This window comes from Chrysemys picta, chromosome 2 (genome assembly GCF_011386835.1).
Source record: "Chrysemys picta bellii isolate R12L10 chromosome 2, ASM1138683v2, whole genome shotgun sequence".
NCBI lineage: Eukaryota > Metazoa > Chordata > Testudines > Emydidae > Chrysemys > Chrysemys picta.
The window spans coordinates 211,304,193-211,331,311 of NC_088792.1; the positions used below are offsets into that span (position 1 = coordinate 211,304,193).

The following is a 27,119-nucleotide window of genomic DNA, read 5'->3' on the forward strand; positions in this document are numbered from 1 at the left end:
GCTTGGTTCTAGATAAGATATATAAACTAAGGGACTATTGTTTGCTGTACCAATAAGATGAGACAAAAGGTAATATATTTTATTGGACCAACCTCTGTGGGTGTGAGAGAAAAGCTTTCAAGTTTACAAGGTCTCTTCTTTAGTTCTGTGTGAACTCGAAAGTTTGTCTCTCACCAACAGAAGTTGGTCCAGTAAAAGATATTGTATCACCCACCGTATCTGTCTAATATCCTGGTACCGACATGGATACAACAACACTGCATACCAATAAGCTGTCATTTAGGATTTCTTGGCACTCCAAGTGGGTAGTATATGGCTTTCACTCACTCTTTTTGCTCACTATTTTCCCCTTGAAATCTTCCCTCCTTTCAGAATTTATACCATAACTGCATTACAGCATCTGACCCAAAAGCCGAGAGAGCAGTCAGTTTCCTTTCCTCCTCTGGTCTGCTGTGGAGAATGCTGAGGAAGCAGCAGTAACAACTCAGGACAGAAACAGGCCTTACAGCCCTTCTGGGTCTATCCACTCAGGAACAGTTCACTTGAAATCTTTAACTACCCTCCTCTGAGGCTAAGGACCGTCTCTGCGATCCTCCAGTTTCTTGTCAGTAGCAGTGTGAGAGTGAACTTGCTGAACAGTTGAGTCTATCACCCATTAATCATTTTAGAAATCCAGCTTTTGGCCAGATTAACTTTTTGTTTTTATATACATACTTAGTTTTTATGGCATGATGTCTAGATTTTTGTATAGCGAGAGAACCAAATTATTGAGACAAAATCTTCATGTGTAAATTGCTTGGTTCTCAATTGATGGGTAGAAAATCATTGACTTTTTCCTGAACAGTTTGACAGGCAGCTGTATGAAAACACACAGGCTTATGAACAATTTGCCTTTTAGTAGCTCATTGGGCTAATGTTTCTCTCCCACACATACTGTAGCTATTTTCATCTTACTACATTTATAAAACAAATCTGAGCTTTATTGGACTGCTACCTAGGTGCACTTAACATTGCTGCAGGGATTTAAACTTCTTGAATTAATCACTGCAGTCATAGCACAGGTAATCCATTAGCAATTAATGTCAGGAAGTCTCAACTCAAGTGTTATCTCAAAGAGTTAAGTAATCCACATTATGAATAAATAAAGGCTCAGATTTATGATTTTAACATATCTCAGTATACCATATCATGAGATGTGCTGTTTTTGTCAGAAAATTTTCAAAGTATAGTACTTTGGTAAGCAGGAAGGATGAAGTTCTGCAATGCACACATCAGGGATGCAGTGATCTTATCAAAGGCACTAACTGAAACACAGTCTGTGGGGATGAGTGAAATGTGGTTGGTTGGTTTGTTTCCCGTTGCTCTATCCCTACTGCATTGCTGTACAGAATTGTATAAGCACTTGTACTGTGGTGAACCACATAACTGCTGAATATTCTATGCAGCAAAAAAGTGGCCTAATTAGAGAATTGAAATAACATTAGCCTTGCAATATAGCTGAATCATGGTTATGGTTGGAATATTTTATTGCAATAAATAGCTTAATTTTTCCTGTTGAAATAATAAAAAACATAAAAATTCATTTGCAACACACACAATCAAAAAGTTTAACTCCAGGAGGCCTGTTGCAGTCTTGGGGTGCTCTGCTGAGCAAAGCAATGGGGGATGAGAAATCTGATCTCAGTTAAACTATTTTTATATTTATTTCAAAAGAGCACTTCAGTTCACTTTCAGTATAATAGAATTACAGTTTACAAATACTTTATTTAAAAACCAGATCTTCCTTTATTTACCTGTTAAGGCCAGGCCCTCACAGATCTGTTTCCCTTGCTACAGCTCATGGTGTCACCAATACCTAAAACAATGTAGGGAATGCAGTATTCTGCATTGTGTATGGTGCTGATAATATCCATGGTGACAGAATAGAGTCAGAACTCTGTAGTTTGTCTTGGAAATAAAACAAAAAAATTAATTTCACCTTTAATATGCTGTTCTCCTGCAATTTCTTACAGAGCTGTATACAGAATGTTGATTTATTGTTACTTCAGCTGTAAAGCCCACTGACTGAAAATTCCATTACTCTCCATCCAGGCTAGCTCTGGACATTCCCTAGTATTATAGTAGTCTCCCCTTCCCTCTCCCAGTACCCAATATGGGTTATTCCTCTCTCTGCACATGGCTTCTTCTGGAGAGTCCAAACATAATTTTTAGTACTATGATTGTGCAATTAGGTCTCCATGTATAGTCTGAAGTAAGCTTGTGGCTTCATTTCCATTTCATACATCCAGTGTCTAAAAGAGATTGGGCTAGTTGAAAATCCTCTTTCACAATTCCTTCGCCTCTATTTCCTTTTGTAAGTGCAGGGAGTTCTTTTGTGAAGAGCAATACAATAATATACAAATATGCAGAGAAAGTAGATTGGTCTCCATATTCCTTCCTTGTCTCAGGCCCCCATTTGTCTTTACACTCTGTAAAATTCATCTCAACCCGGACACTAAAGTTGTGTCTAAAAATCTGCTTATCCCTGTGCCGACAACAGTACCCACATACATCCTTGCCTACATTTCCTCCCACTTTGCCATTGCATCTCCATTATCATATCACTTCAACTCTTCAGACATGCAATGGGCCATTGCCTACTTTCTCACACTTACAAAGACTGGTGGTGTAACCTCACATCCTTCCTCAAACAACTCAAGTTCAAAACTATTATCCTTGTCCATGCACATGCTGCAACCTGCCTGTGTCCTCCCTGTTACTTGTTGAGGACTTGTCTCTTCTCTGTCCATTCATACAAGCTCCCCACTTTTGGTATTAGACACTTCCCTGCATCTTCTGCTGTCTGAAACACACTTCCCATATGTCTCCTCGGCAACTCTAGCTCTCATTTCAAATCCGTGGAAAGTACTTCATGTTCCTCTTCTTTCATACCTTTTTCATTTTCTTCTCCTATGAGTCACTGTTTAACTGTGTAAAACAATTTTGAATACAAAATATATCTACCTTATTTAAAAAACACTGTAATCTATCTACTCCAGATAAGGTTTTGGTTATTTTTTCCCCATTCTCTATTCTTTCAAAGCCACTTGGAGTTAAAATTAAACATTTTTCCTTGGTGTTTTTTGCTACTTTTCATGTGCCAGGCACTGTGTTCATCCTACTCCACACCATGTGTTTGTAAAGTTGCAGAAGCCAGCATTGTTTACTTTGTGTTTATTTCTCTGTTCATCTGCATCATCCTTGTTGTCTGCCTACTACAGGTAGTAGTTACTTTGTGCTATAAATTGTTTTTAAGATCTTTGGCTAAAAAGCACAGTATAAATTCATCGTATTGTTACTATTAAAGATCTTCCCTAGATTTTACAAATCAAATCAGGTTTTAGATCAAAAATATGTGATAGTATTCCTTTTAAATTTGCCTTTTTAATTAGATAATCTCCAGGTAACAGAATGTCCATTCTGCAAAATCCTGCAGAACTTTTTTGTAGTCATGAAGTGAAATCAGCTTAAATAGAAATTGCAATATAGTATTTGTCATTCTATGAAAGACCATTTATGACTTCTTTTTTTTTAGTTTTTGTATCTGGAATAAACCCTTGAGATATATTTTCTTTCTGTTGTCAGCATACATAAAAGGTGGGTGGATCCTTCGAAAAGCCTGGAAAATTTACAATAAATGCTACGTGGACATTAATACACTTCAGGAAGTATATCAAAAGAAGATAACTCAGGAATCCTTGACTTCTGATGCTGCAAATGATAATCATATTGCTGCAGAAGGTGTAACGGAGGATTCGCTAAACAGACTGAAAGGTGCTGTTAGCTTTGGATATGGACTTTTTCATCTTTGCATATCCATGGTGCCCCCAAACCTGCTCAAAATCATCAACCTGCTGGGTTTTCCTGGAGACCGCCTACAGGGGCTTTCATCACTGATGTATGCAAGTGAAAGTAAGGACATGAAGGCCCCTTTAGCTACGTGAGTAGCTATATTGAAATTCTTTGGTAAATAACTTAGTAGTGAAAGTTAGTGAACTACAAAGAAACAAAAAATAAAATAAAAGCTTGTTGCTTTAAAGGAAACATCAGCAGGTAAAAAGCTTTCAAATTGTTGCTTAACATGCCATTGTTTATTAAATTGATCATATATTATAATGAGGCCTTTTTTTAAATACGTGCCTTCAGATTGTGTTGGTGATTTTATTCTCCAAAGCCTTTTATTATATCATCGAATAGTTCCTATGAATAGGGAGAAATTATTGAGCTTAAAACAGTACTTTAAAGGATATCCTAAAAACCTCAGTAAGCTGAAATATTTAATTAGCTTGCTATTTAACAACTTGTACAGAGGAAAATGTTCATGTCATAAAAACTATAAACTTCTACCTACTCATTATATATACTTATTTTGATATTATGACTTTTTTCTATTTATATCTAATTCCCGTTTGCAAAAGTTTGGGAACATTGGAGCTTTTTACACACAACAAGGATACTCAATATATTGGCCTTTTGAGGGGCATCCCTCATATAACAAGATTTCCTGACTCTTTATGCTGCATTCTGGTATTTTTTGTGTCTTATCTTTCACCCAGTCTCAATTTACTGCCTTTTATGAAGGTCTTTCTACTAGTCAGTGCCACAAAGTTCATACCTTCACTCCTGGGTTTGCCTAGGAACTACAGTGCACCACTGCAATAAGTGTGGAATGCAGTGTTCAATCCTTTCTGCTTGGAGAGTTCTGATCTGATGATCAGTTTTAATATGCCCTGAAGATTCATTCATTAGTCAGTTTGATATAATCTATATTGTGGGAAAATTGAGAATACCATCCCTTCTTGGTGTTTTCTGCACCAATTGGCCCAGGAAGCAGGCAGGCCCTGCTCTTCCCCCACATTAAGTCTGATCTCGGTCATTTATTTGTCAACACTTTGGAAAAGCAGGCTCAATATCCCTCCCCTTCCCCCTCAATCTTCAATTGTTATTTGTTTTATGGTGTTTTTATGAGCTTAATTATTTTAAAAAGTTGTCCAGCTCTTAGTTCTAGAGATTGTAAAAACCCTACTCATCTAATGCTTTGGAAATTGTGAGCCTAATTCTACTTTCGTATACTCTGGTGTAATTTTGAAGTAATCAATTTAAGGCAATGAAGGACACTGACTTAAAGTCAGGGCAAGCAAGAGAAGAATTGTGCTCTGCATCTTTTGTCAGTGCCTCTATAATAGAACTCATCTGCTGTAAACAAACTGTAATCATCGTTCTTTCTGTGTCGTCTTTCAGATTAGCTTTGCTGTGGTACCACACAGTAGTTCGCCCCTTTTTTGCTTTGGACGGCAGCGATAACAAGGCAGGACTGAAAGAGGCTAAGGAGATTCTTCTGAAAAAAGAAGCTGCTTATCCAAATTCTTCTTTGTTTATGTTCTTCAAGGGAAGAATACAGCGCTTAGAGGTAATATATGCTTTCATTCTCCAGATTATTTTTTCTTTGTTGTATTGTAAAGGTTGTTGTTTTGAATATATTACATTAAAACAATACAGACTTCAATAAATCAGACATGAAGGGGAAAAAAATCTTCTTTTGCACCCTTCATGTCCAGAGTCTCAATCAGCCCTATTGTAACTTAGCTCTGGCCAACTGACTTAAATATCAAGATCTGACTCTTGTTGTTTTGCTACGTGGTGTATTTGCAGCACCTTAATAAAAGGAAATGTATTTATTGCTATAAGTCATATTTTCTTGTAGTATTAATAGGTACTTAAGCCTTGAATTTGTCATATTGAAATCTGAATTTAATGTATTGAAAACATGAGTAGAAAACATTGTTTTCCTTTCTGATGTGCTTTGCATGACTCTGTACAGGTAGCCCCTTTCAGTAACTTCCTGAAGTTTAGGTAACTTCCTTTGCTCTTTAGACATCAAACCAGGGTGTTCTTAACTCCCATAGTGAGATATGAGCTGAATAGGGTTATTCCCTGAAAACAAGATTCACTACTGCTGTCTGTGTTGAAAAGGTGTTCTTCGGCTACTGCAGCAGTCCCACATTTTGGCTCTGAATCCTGTCCTTTCTGTGTGCCCATACTAGTTTGAGGCAGGCAAGAGAGCTTTAAACACCCTCTCTCATCTGCTGCTGCTTCATCCATCGGTGTCAGAATATTCCCAGGGCTGCTATAATAAAAAAAAAAAAAAACAGTAGCTAGCTTCATGCATTGTGGCATCTAAGGATCCTAAATGTTCCTTTTGGACAAACAGCCATTGGGCTGAAATGCTCCATCTCAACACAACTGTTAGGGAAAGTTCAGACCTTAATGCACTCATATCTGCTGTGGTTTATGGCTGATTCTCAGAATAGAGCCTGCTGTTTCTGGGGCAGAAGCATGGGTAAAAAGAGTTAGGCATTCAGTCTTGCCTTATAAGACAGATCAGATTTATTTGCATCTTGTTTGGTTTTACCTGGAAATACTCTAATACGTTTCCAATCTGAACTGATTTTGTGCTGTCCCAGGCAAACTACCTTTTTAGGCATTATTTTGATGTTATTTGTGGGTGGGAAAATATTTTAGTTGCCTTTCATTGAATCCTATAGTCATTCCATGTAGTTGAATGTGTTTCAAAGGTTTTTGAAGATATTCAGGTGAAATAGATATAGATATGCAAAATACATACTACAGTAGTTCAAAAAATGTAGAGTTGGTAATGGTTCATCCCAGAATCTGACCTTGTAATTGGAACTATTAACATGTCTGTTGATGTAGGAAAAGGAATATAATCTATAGCTGTATTATCTCTGTAGGACTAATGAGAATAAAATCAGTAAAAACATCTTTGTCAATAAAATGAACCTTTATGACCCTGAATACAGACAGGGTGTGAAAAAGAGGGTGTCAGTTTTACATAGTCACTTTAAAAGTATTTCTCCATCTCAGTCAGTGAGGAGAAAGCACTTGCATTTCAAGGAAAATTTCATACTAGTGTGAACTTGAAAGAAGGCAGAGATTTACTTTATTGTATTCTCTTTGCTATTCTTGCACTTACTTGTTTTTATAAGAAGATTTTCCTTCACAAGCCAGCTTTATCAGCTGTGTCCTGAATGGTATTGTATCCTTGTGACACTGTTGCTGTGGAAATATCAAATGAATATTGAATAACGGATTTGTTATGCATTTAATTAGTGATATCACAAATTCAATATTGTGACTTCAGTATGTAATCCAGGAAGAAGAATGAGCTGGGAAGGAGCAAGCCCTTGTTTAAATGTAAATGTTTTTAAGAAACAACAAACATGGAAAGAAATGTGATGCAACAGAAGTGTATTGGACTTATGCTTGAAGTCGTCAGGACCTGAAAGGGTATTTCATAAGTAGAGGCCTGTGGAAAGCTTGCAGTGTTTAACTCCTGATAAAACTTTAACTGCTGGACTGAATTTCATTGTACATAGACAAATACAACCCTACAAATCTGCCAAGGAGTCATCTGATTTTTAAGGTTATGTTGGGAGACATCTAAACATAAGCCTTGCTTTTTGTCCTAAAGGAAACATGTTACAGTTAGAATGTCATTTATTTTACCAGCAGTGGATATTCAAAATAGCTGGCTGATTACAAAGTACTTTACATGTTCTAAGGATTCAAAATAGCTTGTATATATCTAAAGCCAATAGTTCTAATAGTGGTTGATAGAAAAATAGAATTCATAGGCTTTATATATTAGTCCTGTGAGTAACAGCATGCAGCACTGGGTTTTTTATATTCTTTGGGCCTGTACATGCTCAATGTGTATGTTGTGCAATTTCAATGATGGCATGGACAATTGCATACTGTACTGCATGTGGGTGTTACTTATGTGAAGATATAAAAAGCAAGCAGTCCAGTCTGGTGAACTGAAACCAGCCATCCAAATAAGAGACCGATAGATATGCCAGACTGGACACAGAGAGAGGATCACTGTGGAGAGGTAAATTGAGAGTTTCATGCACAGATACGCAATGGTAGTTGAAGCCATGCAAATGGAGGATGTCCCCCAGGGATAAGATTCATAGATTCCAAGGCCAGAAGGGACTATTATGATCATCTAGTTTGACCTTCTGTATAACACAGGCCAACTTGATTTAAAAATTGTCAGTGATGGAGAATCCACCACAACCCTTGATAAACTGTTTAATGGTTAAATACTCTTACCATTAAAAATGTATGCCTTATTTCCAGTCTGAATTTTTCTAGCTTCAACATCCAGCCATTGGATTGTGTTCTATCTTTCTCTGCTAGATTGAAGATCTCATTATTAAATATTTGATGCCCAGATAGATAATTACAGAGTGTAGTCATGTCTCTCCCTAACCTTCTCTTCATTAAGCTAGATAGACTCAAAGAGTTCAATTGCTGTAAGGCAGTGATTTTCAAACTTTTTGTATTGGCAACCCCTTTCACACAGCAAGTCTCTGAGTGGGACACCCTTGTAAATTAAAAACACATGTTTTATATTTAACACTATTTTAAATGCTAAGTTTATAACCCTATTTAAAATGAATTTACCTTTTTTCACTGCTTTTAAATTAAGACAAACACATTTGTATTGAATTATTAAAAGCAGAATTTTTTTTTTAAATAGTGGTAATGGGAAACTATGTGTCAATATCACTTTTCACAGCAGACTTAGTGTCCCATTACTTCTGCTGGTGCTGCCTTTAGAGCTGGGTGGCTCTGAAAGCAGCACCACCACCAGCAGCGCAGCACAGAAGTAAGGGTGGCAATGAGGTGCTAACTCTGCTGTGAAAAGTGATATTAACAAACATACAGAGATCACTTTTCACTGCAGACTTAGTACCTCATTGCCACCCTTACTTCTGTGGTGCTGCTAGCAGCACTGCTTTCAGAGCCGCCCAGCTCGGAAGGCAGCACCAGCAGAAGTGCAGAAGTCATGGTGGTAATGGGACACTAAGTCTGCTGTGAAAAGTGATATTGACACAGTTTCTTTGTGCGCTTCCCCCCGCCCCACATAGAACCCCTGGCATGCCTCCCACTTTGCACACCACTAGTCTAGCCCACCTTACTCCCCTCACCGGGGAGAGGCTGGCGCTGCTCCTCACTCGTGACCCCCACATAATAACCTTATGTGGTTGCCCAGTTTGAGAACCCCTGCTGTAAAGCATGTTTCCAGTCCTTTAATCATTCTTGTAGAGGATTCAGAGAAGAGCCACAGTTTTTCGGCATTCTTCTTGAATTATGAGCACCAGAACTGGACACAATGTTCCAGCCCAGTCGCACCAGTACCAAATACATGGGTAAAATAACCTCTCTAATACTACCAAAGATTCCCCTGTTTATGCTTCCCAGAATCGCATTAGCTCTTTTGACCACAGCATCATACTGTGTGATCATGTTCAGATAATTAACGACCATGACCCCCAAATCTTTTTCAGAGTAACTGCTTCCCAGGTTAGAATACCCCATCCTATAAAGCCTATGTTCTTTTGTCCTAGATGTATACATTTACATTTAGCTGCATTAAAACACATATTGTTCGCTTGCACCCAGTTTACCAAGAGTTCCAGATTGCTCTGAATCAGTGACCTGTACTCTTCTTTATTTACCTTCCCCCAATTTTAGTGTCATCTGCAAACTTTATCAGTGGTTTTATATTTTCCTTCAGCTCATTGGTGATAATGTTAAATAGCATAGGGCCAAGAACCAATCCCTATGGAACCCCACTGAAAACATACCCACTTGATGACTATTCCCTGTTTACAATTACATTTTGAGACTTACCAGTTAGCCAGTTTTTAATCCATTTAATTTAATGTTTGCCATGTTAGTTGTATATTGTGTTAGTTTAGTAATCAAAATGTGTGGTACTAAGTCAAACGTGTTACAGAAGACTTAAGTACATTACGTCAGTACTATTACCTTTATCAACCAAACTTGTAATCTCATCAAGATGTAGAAAAAAAGAAAAGGGGTCCAAGGACAAAGCTGTGTAAAGCGGACAAATAGCGGGAGATGGGGGGAGGAGGAAGGACTGCCAAGTCTGAGAGGACGGAGGAAAATCAAGAAAGTACAGGGCCATGAAAGTCCAGTTACCTGAAAGTTGAGATGGTGTTAGTATAGCTTGGATTGAAAAAATATACAGCTCACAGGCAAAATTAAACAGTAAGCATTAGGTTTCAGAGTGGTAGCCATGTTAGTCTGTATCAGCAGACACAACGAGGAGTCCTTGTGGCACTTTAGAGACTAACAAATTTATTTAGGCATAAGCATTAGAGCTTCTTTAAGCCAATCATACTTAAAATAAAGGGTTAGTTAGGTCCCAGATGAAAACTTTCCCAAAAATACTGTACTACCAAGTGTGGTTAGATGTCGATAGATGTTTGGCTGCGTGTGTGTGTTCCCTCTGTGTACCACCCCAGCCCTGCGCAAACAGCTGGCACGGCAGAGCTTGATCGAACCGCCCAGTGACCACAAGATCCGTTAAAAGCAACAGAGGGTCCTGTGGCACCTTTGGCTACCCCTCTGATACTTAAGATCCGTTAAGAGGACGAAGGCACCTGGCCAGGTTTATTGTCGATGAAGCACGGGGACTAGTATCCCGCAGACTCTACCAGACCACTAATACATGTATGCCTGTAACAATGGACCAGCCCAGTGAACAGCGGGACTTTCCGTTCCTCCCTAAGGCCACACAAAGATACTCCCTCTGAGATGCATCTTTATACCCTAATACAAACAAGTTAGTACTGCCCCTCTGACATAGATACTGTAGTTACTGTCCCCTGATGTGGCTAGTTATCACTCATCACCTTGTACATATTGGTTTGATCAAAACCTCTCTATTACATACTGTCATCTTGACCTTATCTTTTAGGAGAGGTCAGTGTGTTCTTGTTATCCTTGGGGAATGTTTTTGTACCATTCTTGATATCTGAATGTTCTGGCACCACTTGATATCGGGATGTGTTTGCGTGAGCACTTCTGTGACTAGCACTTCTTAGGAATGTGTATTTCTGCAATATCAGCCCTGTTATTGCCAAATTCTGTGAGCAGGTCCTGCCTCATACCAGGCCTTTAATACAAGGGCTTATGTCTCAGGCTGTCTTTCTATTACACCAAGGTTTACTTTTTAAAAAGTTTTTGAATTATTTTTAATCGAAAGTACTAAAAAAAATGGATTACCTGTGTTCTGGACTATAAACTATTTTTAATAATACATTGCAATCCTAATTTTCAGTAGGTTTGAAGTGATACCTGAAGCCTTGAGAAAATAATGGAGGATTCTGGAATATAAAATCAGAGGAATCCCTCCAGATTTTGAAATCTACACATGGAGTCATCAAACATGCAAGGCAGTTTCCCCTACTTTTAGAGATTGCTGGCCAGCGTCCATAGCTGCTAGTTTGTCCCCTTTAAAACTGACAAAACTGGTTGACAATGAAGGGAGATTGGGTCACTGTGAAGAGAGAATAATAGCATTGGGCCAAGCTAGCTGGCATTGGAGAGGCTCAGTACAATGCTGTGGGGTAAATTTACCAAATTTGGTAAATCTTGGCTGCGTATAAATAAAAACTTCATGCAGGTAGTTGAGATTTTAGAAGTACTAAGTCAAAAAAATTATAGTTATGGTTCTCTTAGTAGTTTTAATTGGCACTATATATACGTAAGGGGGCTATCGATTGTTATACTGTTTATTGTGTAATCTTTCATGCTAATGTGCACGTGCCAAGGGGCTGAGTGACTGCTGTTGTGAGAGCTATAACTTGAGATGTTCACACTCTACAGTCAGCAGATCTAAACGTTAATGTTGCATTAGCTTGTTTTTAGTCATTTACAGTTCCATTGGTTTATTTTTTTAAGCCAATAAATAAAGATTCAGAAGTGCATTTATTTTAAGGAACAACCTTAAGATTGCAAGCAGAAATCAATACCCTAGCATCTTAAAGAAGGGTATTGAAGCACCATTGCAATATCTGGAGGTACTGGGAATTTTAGTTGTGCTAAGGAACGTCTTAAAGACAAGTCTGCTGGGCCTCAAGCACAGCTGAAGTTTATCAAGATCTCAAGGCCCTTACATCGCAAATATTTGTAGGACTCTATCGTACAGCATTAGACTTAGAAATAAATGCAGCCCTATTTATTTCAATGTTCAGTGCTCCACAGGCAGCACGTTTTAGTATAAGTTTAGAGAAACCACATAATCAGCTTAAATCATTGCACAGTGTGTGGTGTTCTGCAAATATAACCTTTCTATTTGAAAATCAAATAATCTTCAGATATGCAAGAGAGGACTGAATCGTTTGTTTTTGTTTTAACACAGCTGTCCAAAAATGTTCAGATTAAATATTTACAAATTTCTCAAATTTAACTTTTGGGATGGGGCTGAAGCTTCTTATGCTTCTTCTAAAGCTTTTTCAGAAGATTGTAAGATCTTGAAAATATAGATTTATTTTGGAAGTTTCTGCCTAACCACAGCTGAAATTGGTATGATTCTATAATGTTAATGTCTGTGTTGCCAGTTGTTTTAAAATATATTATTAAAATGTGTAAGTAGATAGAAGGTATACTACATAAGTAAATTTACTATACACAGACTCACAGGGTCCTTGATGACATCTTGGTAACCTTGAGAGCAAACAAAACCTACCATAACTCACTCATGCAATCTCACTGGATAATTAAATATACTGTCATTAAAAAAAAATTCCTCACTTTCTCCAGAGCATATTCTCTCATCACACCAACAAACATTCTATACAAGAAAACTATATAATGTAGGCTGTGCTTGTTTACACTGTTACATTATCACTGTGGTTTACTCCCACAGGGAGTTACTATATATCACTGCAGCAAACGTACTTTACAATGAAATAGTTCCTTAGCAACTAAAATGGTATTCCCTGATGAGACAAAGAAGCAAATTAAACAAAACCACCCCACCCCATGCCAAATCCATGAAAAGCAATTAACAACCATCTTTTCATTTGGTGCCATGGGATACATAAAATTAGTAAGGATTTCCTGGAAACTATATTATTATACTTGTTTTGCTGCTTTTACTCATTGATGGGTCCCTTTCACTCCTCTGCTTAGTATCAACACTGACTAGTGGAAATATATGTCAGGCTTTTTAGAAGATCTTATCATGTATGTGTGAATAAAAATGGGGTGTGTATGTGAGTCTGTCAGAGATAGTGGTGCTGGGTCATGCTGATTGTGAAGTGTTGAGACGTGTGCCCCTCAGTAAAATGGTGAGATTATAAAAAATCTTTGTCAAAATGTGAATCAGCTCAGCTAAGGAACTTCATAGGGGACTGATTTTGCATAAGATCTTGTCTGCGTACAAACTTACACTAGTTTAGTTAAACTCTTGCAAACCTCTGCGTGGTCACTCTTAAACTGGTTTAGAAATGGCTTTTATCAATTTGATGTAGGCCAATTCAAAACCAATGAGTTAAATTGATAAAAGTAATTTCTAAACTGATTTGAGAGTGTCCACAAAAGAGACAATTCTTGCACTGTTAGAGAAAGGTATGAGACCTATTCAATCAAAGATTTTAGGAAACTGGAGAAGTGGATTGTGGAGAACTTAACTTTAAAATACAAACAGGGTGAAATCTTGGCCCCATTGAAGTCTATGGGTCTAGGAATTTCACCCAGATTATACAGAACTCTTATTACGCTTATGCAGGAAATGACTATTGCAGGGTAGCTTTTCTTTTAAAGCTGTCCTCTAGTAATTCTAAACTGAAACATTTTTCTTGAGAAATAAGTCAGCCTTTTAGTAATTGTTAGGAGCGGTGTGGAGAGGGCATGTAGTTTAGATTACCTCACTGGGTGAATTTTTACTTTCCCCAAATAATAGGAACCTTTTATTGAAATGTGTGTAACTTTAATCTTCCTTTTTACTTAAATATTTTATGATTTTTCCCAATGCACACTTCAACAGTAGATAAATATCCAGGAAAAGTAGATAAATCATTCAGTATGTTCAAACATAACAGAAGATTTATTTCCTTAAAATGAACTTATTTTAAAAGTAATATTTGTTGTCAGATGCTACCGGTGTGGTGCTCTGCTTTCTCCTATGTTGATATCACTCGGCTGCGTGCGTGTGTTCCCTCTGTGTGCTGTCCCAGCTCTGCAGATACTGACACAGCAAACCCGATGAGAACCCCCAATGACCACAGACTCTAGGAAGGTACCTCAGTCAGGTCCTTGGACACAATTTCAGTTCCCCGTAGATTACTTAGTCTACCGGGCATACTACGAGAAAGTGCCTCTTGGCAATGGACTCAGCTCAGTCAGTGGCGGGACTTTCCACTGCCCCCTCGGCTGGACAAAGATACCGCCCCAGGGATACATTCTTATACACAGGTACAAACAAGTTACACATCACTCCTGACGTATTGAGGTGCAACCCCTCTAAGTAGCAAGGTACAACCCCTCTACGTAGTAAGGTGCCGCCTCTCACCTTGTACATGTTGGTTCGATCAAAACAACTCTATCCATCGTTTTACCCTTTTGCCCCTGTCATTGGGATGGGTCGGCCTGTTCCATGTTATCTGTGGAATGTTCCAGTATAGTGTATGTTCTGATATCTGGTGTCCGGGACCTTTTAGGTATGTCTCTTTTTGCAGCATCAGCCCTTTCCTTGCCAGCTTCTGTGAGCAGGGCCTGCCTCTGGCTCACAGCTTAACTTTGCTTTATGTTGGCAAAGTCATGACCACTACTTTAGTTCAGGCCTTAGGCCTCACACCGGGCCTCTGATACCAAGGTTTATATCTCAGGGCCTCCTCTTACTACAATATTTATTAAATGTATTTATTTTAGAAGAAAATGAATGTTATAGTTTGATCCAAAGTGTTTCATTTTTTTAATGAAATTTTTTAAAACATGAATATTAGTTTATTGTAGTATTGGTAAACAATAATCAGTTATACTTTCTTGATATGTATAAAATGAAAACAAAGAAGGAAGAATAAGAGAAAAATGAATAATATATTGAGATGGAACTGAGACAGAATGAATAAGGGGACAAGGATGCCAATGGAGAATCCAGTAGCCAGTGAGATCAGGATCTAAAATTAAATCTGACTCTAAAGGAAGTTTTACGGTTGTCCACATGGACTACCCTAAAATAGTTTGCTGAAAAGCCAGAAATTATATCTGACTCTTGCATTACCTGAGTGACAGGAAAGTTGGAGGATGTAAGCCATCAATTTCTTCAAAATTAAAGCTTATATTTACAAAACATTTTTTCTAGCCCTTAATGTTATGAAAATACATTTCCCAAATGTGAACTGATACATGATTGTCTTCCTGAGTCTGCAGACACACAGATTCAGTACAGTTGCTGCCCATAATTTTCTCTAACAGCATAGTGAAATTAACAAGGCTTTTGATCAGCTTAACTATTTGCCATTCAGAACCCTGTGGACAGCAATGAACCTGACAGGAATCTTGTTAATTTCATTGTGCTGTAACGTAAGAAAATTATGAGCCATAGCATAAAAAGGTACTCTTATTGTATTTAAATAGACGTTAAAGTAAAGTGTGTCAGTGTAAATGTGTTAACCATTCAGTAGCTGAGAAAAGGACATTGTTCAAGTCCCTGAGGGAACCAGGCAGCCCTTGTCAATGGATGCAGTCTGCAAATATATGATCTACATATTCTAACTGGCCACAGCAGCAAAGGGGAGAGTCACAAAGGTCCCACTTAGTCATTTGCAGCTAGGGTGACCAGACGTCCTGATATTAGGGGCTTTGTCTTGTATATGCAGCTATTCTCCTCCCTCCCCCCAAAAAAGTGTCCCAATTTTTCACACTTGCTATCTGGCCACCCTATTTGTAGCACATCTGATCACTCTACATTTGAAGCGACTGAACTTTTCCTACAGATGGCATGGAAAGTCAAAACCAGGTGGCTGGACTGTTGAATCTGTCACAAGATAGGTATTAGCTATGTTTGAACCTTGTTCTTGCCACCTAGTATGCTATCTGGAGGTGACATTGAGGTCCCCTTAGAGGAATTGTCCAAATGGGGTGCCTTTAGTTAATAATTTGGTGGCTTGGTGGATTAGATGCATCTTTAAACAGGGGTAGATGGGCATGTCTTGCACCGTAAGGGACAGATTCTGCAAGGTGACTTGTTGCCTGATGTCCAAAGAGGCAGTGTTGGACAGGACCAGCATCCAAGTCAGACTGGTTGATCTCATAGTACCAATTATTATATGCATAGTTTCATTCAACTGAGTGTCCACTAGTCCTGTGTCAGAGAAGCTGGAGGGCAATACTGTGCTGCAGAATAGCACAAAGTAAGCCCAGAGCTGCTTAGTGTCTACACATTGGCTCTGCAGGTTGAACCAGCTAGTTCACTGATCAGGTTGTTGTCTTAATTTTCAGCAAGGTCTTGGAAAGGTGTTCTTGAATGTCAAGTTGGGGTCCAATGTAACATCTGAATATACAGATTTTGGATCGTGGTCCAGCCTGTGGTCAATTAGGAAGATGTTGAGCTGTTTGTTGGCCTTGGAGTGGTTTAAATGGAAATAGCTGGAAGCTGTTTTTTTAGCACTTGGTTTAAGTCTCCATCTTTTATAATTGTGGGCCATCTCTCTCTGCATCTGCATTCAGCACTTCTAAGTGCCAGTAATCCTGGTCCTGCACTGCCAGAGAGATGTCTGCATAGATAAAATACCTGGCAGTGGTGTAGGGAAGGTCATTTGTGAAGAGGTTCAAATGTGTTAGTGATAGAACTAAATCCTGAGGTAGACAATTTTTTTAAGGTCTCCAGGAACTGGGGTGTGTTGTGGTTTTTTTTTTTTTTTTGGTCCAAGTGAAACTTGGAACTGATGATCTCTCAGGAACAGTTCCACAGCCATGACAATGCACCACAATAGGACCAATGACAGTTTGTATAGTAGGCCTATATGTTGGATCGTGTCATGACCAGCAAGATCTAGAAATACTGCATGTCTTCTGCTTGGTCTGGAAGCCATTCTCAGTCTAGGGTATTGAGTGCCAGCACTTGATCACAGGTACTATGGCGTGGTCTGAAATCTGCTTGATCTGCATGTAGGGATACCATCAGTGTGGGAGGCAGTTCTTAGCAGGATAAACCTTTCAAGTAATTAGTGTACACAACTTAAAGTACTGGAATTATTCATGAGGAAGGTAAGGAAACATGTGCATCTCCTTTCTAGCTACTAAAAGATGGCATTGATCAGACATCTACTAGTTTTAGTTGATACTAAGAATAGAGCCCCCACGCCCGCTTCCCAAGCTATTTCTTCAGAAATCTGCCTGATAAGAGAGAGAAGCACCCTCACCCTTCTCAGCGGATTAGGGGAGGCTGAGTTTTCATCAAGTCCTTTGAACTCTTCTGCCTCTCCCTAGGGTGACCAGATGAGAGGAAGAAAATATCGGGACACCGGGGGCGGGCGGGGTCCGCCGGCGGAGCAAAAAAACCCACAAACTGCCGGCAGAACGAAATATCGGGACAAATTGCGTCCCGACTGATCTCGGGACAAACACCTAAAAATCGGGATGTCTAGTCACCCTAGCCTCCCCCAGTCTTTCATATCAGCCTCTGGACAGTGGGTTTAGTCCTCTGGCTAGATTTTTTTATGTCCTGTCTCACAGCTTTGTCATGTAAATATGATCTGAGGGATGATTTATATATAAAATTTCATCCAGAAGCACACTCCAGTCTATCAGTTTGTATCCAGAGCTCAGACACTTTCAAGAAAATGAAAAATCGGTGAATTCAGAAATCATTATAGATGATATTATGGAAATAATGACACAGGGTATTACACTTTACTTAGAAATTCTTATATCCAGAACTGCCATAGGAATAAATCTCAAACTGTTGTTCTAAAGTAACAAGACTTGTGGCTATATATCTAGTGGAATAGAAAAGTAAATAAAAACTACTTGCCGCTAAATACACATGCCTATGGAAAGCATTCCGAATCCTTATGTTTGTATCTCAAACCAATTACAAAAAAATATATAATGCCAAAATCTGTAAAATTCACATTTCCAGGCAGAAATTATGAGACTCTCTCTTTTGTATGAGTGGTACCTTTTATGTTGCTTAAATACTCTAATCGGTTTGCTACTCCGTCCCTTCTTCCTTTGCCAAGTATGCTGTCATTAATCTTTGATTGCTAACCAACCATAGGCCTCTCTGGCTCCACATGGGTGCAAAGGTCTCCTCACACAGATCCCATTGTTGGCTCAGGACAAAATTAGATATGAAAATAACTTCCGGTTGCTTGGTGTTAATAGTTGATTTAGCTCAGGCTAATGGTATTATTCAGTTGAACAAAAACACCCTCAGGTTATCTAACTAGTCAGATTGTTATTTCAACCAAGCTATTAATATTTGACTAGTTCAAATATTTCATTAATTTCACCTCCTCCCCACTCTGCTCATCAAGGTCAGGAATTTGTCTCGGACTCAAGTCTCATTCAACAGAATATTGTGCCCCTTTCTTTTCCAGCAAACTAGTGACTATTGTGTGAAATATGGGGCCTTCTATTTGCTAGATAATCATTTGTTCTTTAATTGCTACTGATTAATAGAGATTTGTATTTGAAGATTTTTTTGAATTGTGATTATAATGGTACTTGTTCAAATTTGCATTTATTTAACAGTAGTTGTATTATGATCATCTTTTTTTTTTTTCCTCTTAGTGTCAAATCAACAGTGCCTTGACCTCCTTTCATACTGCTTTGGAACTTGCAACAGATCAGAGAGAGATCCAACATGTCTGCCTATATGAAATTGGTAAATATAACTTCAATGACATGTACATATTCTGCTCTCAAATTTTGATTAATTGACACCATTTTATATTCTGGCTCTTTCTAGTTAAGGTTTTTTGATTATTTGATGCCTCAAAAGTTATTAAAGTTTGAGTGTCTTAATTGCATGGATTGTTAATAATGCTCCTTCCTATGATTCCTTAGTTGCCAATTGATTTGTAACATCTGATGACTGCATGATCTTTGAATATACAACATATATACAACCTGTAGTAACTCATGCTTTTCTATGTGTAGAAACCTCCATAGAATTAAGAGCTCAATGCACAAATTAAAGCTCTGCCTTTTCTATTGAGGCTTTAGTGTCCACTCCATAAGACTGAAAGCCTGCTTCTATCCATTGCCGTGGAATCAATGATTCTATGCCAAGGATTAACAATCCTGTTGGAGCTTCAGAGCTCCCAGGGCTTGAACATACATGTCCATTGCCTTCTGTTAACATATAACTGAAGAACAAAAATTTGGAGATCTTACTTTTTTTCTTCTTCAGTGTATCTGCTATGATTAGCTAAACTAAGAGCAAACTACCCAATGCATAGGAAAGATGATAAGTATGGCAAAAGACCACCCTGGCTTAATCATGAGATCTTCAATGAGCTGAAACTCAAAAAAGGAGTTCTACAAAAAGTGGAAACTAGGTCAAATGACAAAGGATGAATATAAACAAATAAAAGAAGTATACAGGTACAGAATTTTAAAGGCTAAGGCACAAAATGAGATTAAATTAGCTAGAGACATAAAGGGTAACAAGAAAAATTCTACGAATACATTAGAAGTGAGAGGAAGACCAAGGACAGGGTAGGGCCATTACTAAATAAGGCGGGGGGGGGGGGGAGAGGGAGGCGAAGGGGTTGGGCAATAACCAAAAATGTGGAAATGGGAGAAATGCTAAATGACTTTTTTGTTTCCGTTTTCACCAAAAAGGTTGTTAGTGATTAGATGTCTAACATAGTGAATGCCAGTGAAAATGAGATAGGAGCAGAAGCTAAAATAGGGAAAGAACAAGTTAAAAATTACATTGACAAATTAGATGTCTTCAAGTCACCAGGGCCTGATGAAATACATCCCAGAATACTCAAGGAGCTGACTGAGGAGATATCTGAGCCATTAGCAATTATCTTCAAAAAGTCATGGAAGATGGGAGAGATTCCAGAGGACTGGAAAAGGGCAAATATAGTGCCCATCTATAAAAAGGGAAATAGAACAACACAGGGATTTATAGACTAGTCAGCTTAACTTCAGTACCTGGAAAGATAATGGGGCAAATAATCAAGCAATCCATTTGCACACACCTAGATGATAATACGGTGACAAGTAACAGTCAGCATGGATTTGTCAAGAACAAATCATGTCAAACAAAACTAATAGCTTTCTTTGAGAGGGTAACAAGCATTGTGGATGGGGGGGATGTGGTATATCTTGACTTTAGTAAGGCTTTTGATACTATCTCGCATTAACTCATAAACAAACTAAGGAAATACAACCTAGACAGAGCTACTATAAGGTGGGTGCATAACTAGTTGGAAAACCGTTTCCAGAGAGTAGTTATCAGTGGTTCACAGTCAAGCTGGAAGGGCATATCGAGTGGAGTCCCGCGGAGATCAGTTCTGGGTCCGGTTCTGTTCTATATCTTCATCAGTGAATCAGATAATGTCATACAGAGTACACTTATAAAGTTTGTAGGTGATACCAAGCTGGGAGAGATTGCAAGTGCTTGGGAGGGTCGGATTAAAATTCAAAATGATCTGAACAAACTGGAGAAATGGTCTGATGAAATTCAATAAAGACAAATGCAAAGTACTCCACTTAGGAAAGAACACTCAGTCCCACACATACACACTGGGAAATGACTATCTAGGAAGGAGTACTGCAGAAAGGGATCTGGGAGTCATAGTGGATCACAAGCTAAATATGAGTCAACAGTGTAAAATGGTTGCAAAAAGAGCAAGCATCATTCTGGGATGTATTATCAGGAATGTTGTAAGCAAGACACAAAAAATAATTCTTCTACTCTACTCCACACTGATTAGGCCTCAACTGGACTATTGTGTACAATTCTGGGCACCGCATTTCTGGAAGATGTGGAGAAATTGGAGAAAGTCCAGAGAAGAGCAACACAAATGATTAAAGGTCTAGAAAATGTGACCTACGAAGGAAGTTTGAAAAAAAAAAATGGGTTTGTTTAGTCTGGAGAAGAGAAGACTGAGGTGGGACATAAGTTTTCCAGTACATAAAAGGTTGTTACATGGAGGAGGGAGAAAAATTGTTCTCCTTAACCTCTGAGGGTAGGACAGGAAGCAATGGGCATAAATTGCAGAAAAGGCCTTTTAGGTTAGACATTAGAAAAAACTTCCTGTGAGGGTGGTTAAGCACTGGAATAAATTGCCTAGGGAGGCTGTGGAATCTGCATCATTGGAGATTTTTAAGAGCAGGTTAGACAAACGCCTGTCAGGAATGGTCTAGATAATATTTAGTCCTGCTGTGAGTGCAAGGGACTGGACTAGATGACCTCTCGAGGTCCCTTCCAGTCATACGATTCTTTGATTCTATGAGAACCACAGAAGATTCTATAGCCTTGGTACACCTGTAAGTACTTAGAAGTACTCCTTACTGAACCTTCTTACGTAAACAAAGTGAGCATAGCAATTCTCTGTTACTAGTCTGAGAACTGAATAAGATAATGCATCTTTTTGCTTGAAACTTTTGAAACCTGTTTGAATTGATACATGCAAGAGTCTGTCCCTAAAAAATGTATTTGTTATCTTGTATAATACAGTGGTTATAGGTAATGAGGCAATTTCCAATAAAGTTTTAGTTATACTTCCCTTCAGATTTTTCAGAAAAGATTTTTTTTTAAATGTTATGGAATTCCTCAGGGTGTCTTAAAATCTTTGGACTTGCCACAACCCAAAGTGTTCACAAACATTAGTTCTTTGTTTATGTAGTTGCCTATACCATGTAAAACTAACATGATTTCTGTCATAAGTTAAAACTGTTCTAATTTTTAGGCTGGTGCAGCATGATAGAAATGAATTTCAAAGATGCATTTGAATCCTTTGAAAGGCTTAAAAATGAATCAAGATGGTCCCAGTGCTATTATGCCTACCTGACAGCAGGTTAGTTGTTTAGTGATGAATGTGTTAAAGTGTAAGTGTGTGTGTGTGTGTATGTATATGTATATATATAAACAAGACTTTGGTCATGAACTTTTGCAATTGTGAAAGTTAATTGCACACTTGGAACTTCATCTAATTCCTCCTTTTATACTGTCCATATTAAAGAGCTGTGGCTCAGATTTTGTTTATGTAGTTATAAGGCCACTGTCACCATAATTATTCAGTGCATCACAAACATTAATGAATTAATCACAAGAACCTTCAAAGACAAGTATAATTATCCCCATTTTACAGATGAGGAACTGAGACACCAAGAAATTGTCTTGTCAGAGATCATACAGGAAGCCTATGGCAGAGCTGGGAGTTGAACACGGTGTGCCTGAATTCCCTTTACTAAAAGACCATGCTTTTCCCCTTTACCTGCATAATGCCCTCTCTCTATTTTTCCCTATCTTTCATATCCTGGAATCTTTAGCAGAATTTTTGTGTGTGTGCGCTTTATTACAGTGTGTCAAGGAGCCACTGGTGATGTGGATGGTGCGCAGAATGTATTCAAGGAAGTTCAGAAGCTTTTCAAAAGAAAAAACAATCAGATTGAACAATTCTCAGTCAAAAAGGTTTGGTTGGCATGGATCGAGTTGCTTCAGTACAGTAACTACAATTGGCAATTGGGTTATCTTTTATTCATGGATTTTGTTCTAAACAAAGTATATATTTTTTCCAGTAGCCAGCTTCTCTAGTGTTAACTTAGTGGAAAGGATTCAGGTGGAAAAAGTGAACAGTGCTTTATAGTTTAATGAACTACCAACAGGAAAAAGGATGGTAGCTCACCACTAAGCTTGGTTTACATAATTTTCAGAGGAAAAAAAATACTGTTATACCAAAGCTACAGCACTAGTCTTTCTTCCTGCTTCATTTCTTCCTGCTTCATTTTACCCTGATGTTAGCTCTACTGTGCATGCCCTTAGCTCATTCTGGAATCTGGAAGTGATGTGGAAAGGCCCTACAAACTTAAGATCCCACAAACTTTTATTGGAAAAATAGTTAGTCCACCACTGCATCAATATTCAGATTGTATTATTTTAAGTTTTTTTTTTCAAGACTTGTTAGTCATGTACCAGATAACTTTGATCTTGATTGAGAAACAATAATTGTACTATTTCAGCAACTTATTTTTAGTCCTAAAGAGCTGCAAGCTAAATTTTCACGCCTCAAACATTTTAACACTGTTACTTGCTTTTGTGAAAACATCAGAATTACTGTTTGTGACCCTTATCTGTCTCTTCTTCTGAGATGAACTTAGCACAGCTATCTTTGCTGTTTTCAGGCAGACCGATTTAGGAAGCAGACACCAACCAAAGAGCTCTGTGTGCTGGCATCCATTGAAGTGTTGTATTTGTGGAAAGCCCTTCCAAACTGTTCCTTTTCTAACCTACAGCATATGAGCCAAGGTAGGATATGTTTCCTTGGCTATCTCTTTCAGTGAGATAATATGTTCTCTTTTTCTTCTGTTTTCTTTTTTCTCTCATGAAGACTAGCTGATTGCAGTAGTATGAAGGCTAAAATATGTGTGGACATTTTATGAGTGAGCTAAATTATTTGGATAGTTATGGGAAAGGGCATGCATTAGGACTCAAATTAACACTTATTTTGAAATAGAGAGTGACACTTGGAAGGAAGAGGCGTTCTCAAAAAAAAAAGTTGACATTCATGACCGCATTTTAATTTAAAATCAAGTGTACTGCAGATAATTGTATTAGTTCAACTTTGTTTAATGACACTTTTAAACATAGCCACAAAAGAAACCAAAAAACACAGCAATCCATTTGTGTTTTAATTGTCACCTAAGTGTACATAACTTCCATTAATATCTGGGGTTAGAGAAATAGATATGGAACTGGAACGATTGTAGGTAACTCTAAATAGCTCAGTGGTTCTGTTGGTATGTACATACACACACACAACTCACAATCCTCTCCCCTCATCCCCAAAAGTGTCTATGGAAGTGATATCCATGTGTAAAATTACAGAGCCATGTGTTAAATGAATTTATCATGCACGTTTGATCACCTCTCTCCCCATTGAACAATCTCCCTTAAGATTTCTGAGCAGCTTCAAATAATCCCCCCCCCCTTTTTTTTTTTTTAAATCCACCTGCAATTGAAATATGTCCTCCTCTTTCTACATGGTGAATTTCTGTGTATGCCACACATGCACTCAATGCATTGCAAATTACATCTGCTTGAGGCCCAGAGTCCTACCCCAGTAATAGCTTTTCTATCTATAAAAATAACTTTAAAATACATTATTCATGCCCCTGCAGGAGCTTTATACAATTGGAAGGGGGTCGATTTAGAGTCTCAATTTTCTAGTCCTGAAAGGTGCTAGAAAGACCTTTTTTAAATAAAGACATTTTTGTGTCTAAAAATAATAGTTTCTTGAGGGCTTTTTGTGGTGGTGGTTTTTTGTTTGTTTTGTTTTTTTAATAGCTCCATCTGAGCTCTGTACATTTGGACTTAAAGAAGGTAAGGCATCTGGTTCTAATATACAAGAAATACGAAAAATAGTTCCTATACAAGTTTTATAAACTCTCTCAAACATTTGTAAAATAGCTTTTCTGTAATTTAGGTGGCACGTACAGAATAAATTATAGTGTTTAGTATTAAAGTTCTTTTGGCATGAGCTTGTATTCTACTCATATTTCATGAATAACTCCAAAATCCTGCTGATAAAACCTTTAGATCACACCGTTACGTATTCCTGTGATATGTAAATATGTTAGTGTTTCCAATGTCTGTTAATTTTTGTAAAGCATCCATAAGATGGACACTCAAAATAAATTGAAATAATAAATACTAGATCTCGTTTCCCTCACATGTTTCCCACCCTTTTGAAAGCTGAACCCTATTTATTTCAGGGGGGAAAAGATCTATTGTGCTCCCTCTAAAAACTTACCATATACATGTTCTGTACATAGCCCTGGCCTACACTGGGAAACTATAGATCTTCATAATATGATACCTCCTCTCTTTTCTTATATGCTTAAGTGAACAGTGACATAGGTTTACAATGTTGGCGTTTAAAGCAGCTGAGTTAGCACCTGTTGAAATGTATGGTGCATATAGTTTAAGCATCTGTGCATACTCAGGTAGATATGTCTGCATCATTGCCTTCAAAACGTGAAGTGAGTATATTCTCCCCGTAATAACCAGTATTGCTACCTCCCAAACATTCAGATATCATGAGTCAAGCCCCCAGAATTCTGAGTTTCTAAAACAAAACAAAAATGGGTTATTTTAATTGGTCGTCTGGCTTTGAGCCTTTAAGGTTCACTTGGGTCACATTTTCAAGTTTTTTCTCCACAACCACGAGGGCTAGAAAATTACTTTTTTTTTTTTCTTTTAATTGGAGCTGAGAGAACATGAAAGATACAGATTACAATATTTGAGACTGGCCATTGCTAGTTAAAATTAAGCTACAGAAGTTAGACACTTTCTAATCTGATTATTAAAAAAAAATCATTTTTATTTTAAAGGGAGTATAATTTGATTAAAAGTTTAATTTGATTTTTTTTTAATTAAGCTTGTCATGAGGTTGATGATTCATCTTCTGTTGGTTTGAAGAATTTGCTTCTTGGTTCCATACATAAATGCTTAGGAAATTCTGAAGATGCGGTTCAGGTAAGTTGTTACAAGGACAATAATGATGTACCCAACTATCTTATAAATAACCCCATTTCTGATTAAGTACAAACTTCTGTTGGTGTTACTGACACACTAGGTGAATGATAGTAGAGGATATTAAGTCTTTTTAAAGTATTCTGAGATAGTATGTATTACTGGATTTCATATTGTATGTCAGGAAAAGGCTAAAACATGGGCTTCAGTGATCTCCCAATTCCTATTAAGGGCTAATGTTTAGCAGATGTATCAGGTGAGGTGGCCAGCCAGGGTGAGAGTTGAAGGGAAAAAGAGGAAGTGGAGAATTTCAAAAAAGAATTGTGCCTCTGGGCTATTAAACAGGGTTTAGCATGTTGACTTTTTTTTTTTTTTTTTTAAGACAGCTCAGCTTCTGTCAGGGATATACTTTGAAGCCATCTTAAGCTCTAAAATAGGGTGGCCAAAATTTGGTCCACAGGACAAAGGCAGCCTTCTGTGTTCTGCCATGTGGCCTATGATCAAACCTTATAATCTATAATTATGGAAGTGTGATGTGCAGTGATTACAGCCTTTATCAAGCAGGACCTTGAGTCAGAGGTGGGCACAGGACCGTCCTGCCCGGCCCCTGAGCTCCCGGCCAGGGAGGCTAGCCCCCTCCCCTGCAGAGCCGTGTGGGCAGCACTCTGGGCGGCGGAGCTGCGCGCTCCTGCCAAGCAGAGCAGCAGCGTGTCTGGCTCCCACTGGCGTGGCAGCCAAACATGTTGCTCTGCATGCTCTGCTCAGCATGGTAAGTGGTCCGGGGGGTTGTATAAGGGGCGGATGGCTCTGGGGGGCAGTCAGGGGACAGGGAATGGGGGGCGGTTGAATGGGGCAGAGGTTCTGGGGGTGGTGGTCAAGGGACAGGGGGGTCGGATAGGCGTGGGGTCCCAAGAGGCCTGTCAGGGGGTGGGGGTGTGGATGGTGTCAGGGCAGCCAGGGAACTGGGAGCAGGGGGGTTGGATAGGGGCTGGGGTCTCAGGGGCGGGGGGTTCTGGGAGGGGGCAGTTAGGGGACAAGGAGCGGGGGGGTTGGATGGATTGGGGGTTCTGAGGAAGGCGGGAAGTGGGAGGGGGTGGATAAGGGGTGGGGACCAGTCTGTTTGGGGAGGCACTGCCTTCCCTACCCGGCCCTCCATCCAGTTTTGCAACCCCAATGTGGCCCTCGGGCCAGAAAGTTTGCCCACCCTGTATTACATTATGGGTTCTGTGGATCACACTTCCAAATTGAGTGGCTGCAATCTGTACAAATTTAGGGCATCCCTCAGGCTTTTGCTATCTGCCAATGCAGCTCTCTCAGTTGGACTGAGTTTGAACACCCTTACACTAGAGCAGTGGTCTCCAAACTTTTTTGATCATGCACCCCATCAGTAAAAAAAATTTTGAGCACGCACCCCCTGCCGCGCCGGCTCTACCATTTTTGCCAAAGCAGCAAAAAAAAAAAAGCCACTCGGACTCCTGTTTGACGAAGCGCAAAAAAAAAAGTGCTCCTCCTG

General features: G+C 38.7%; 1 protein-coding gene across 7 annotated transcripts in view; it reads left to right on the forward strand.

Moving 5' to 3' along the window:
* The window catches only part of TTC39C (tetratricopeptide repeat domain 39C), a 68,245-nt gene that overhangs the window by 30,047 nt on the left and 11,079 nt on the right, over nucleotides 1-27,119 (forward strand). For 3 of the 7 annotated variants that reach the window (XR_006175531.2, XM_042854848.2, XM_005282778.5), the window contains exons 5-11: nucleotides 3,625-3,979; nucleotides 5,281-5,449; nucleotides 18,682-18,775; nucleotides 21,822-21,929; nucleotides 22,437-22,546; nucleotides 23,257-23,380; nucleotides 25,512-25,609. Coding sequence is in view for 6 of the 7 variants with exons in the window: in XM_042854848.2 (XP_042710782.1) it covers nucleotides 3,625-3,979; nucleotides 5,281-5,449; nucleotides 18,682-18,775; nucleotides 21,822-21,929; nucleotides 22,437-22,546; nucleotides 23,257-23,380; nucleotides 25,512-25,609 (1,058 nt within the window). In the remaining variant the exon portion in view is untranslated. The other 4 variants (XM_008178620.4, XM_065585366.1, XM_042854849.2 and 1 more) reach the window with 4 other exon arrangements.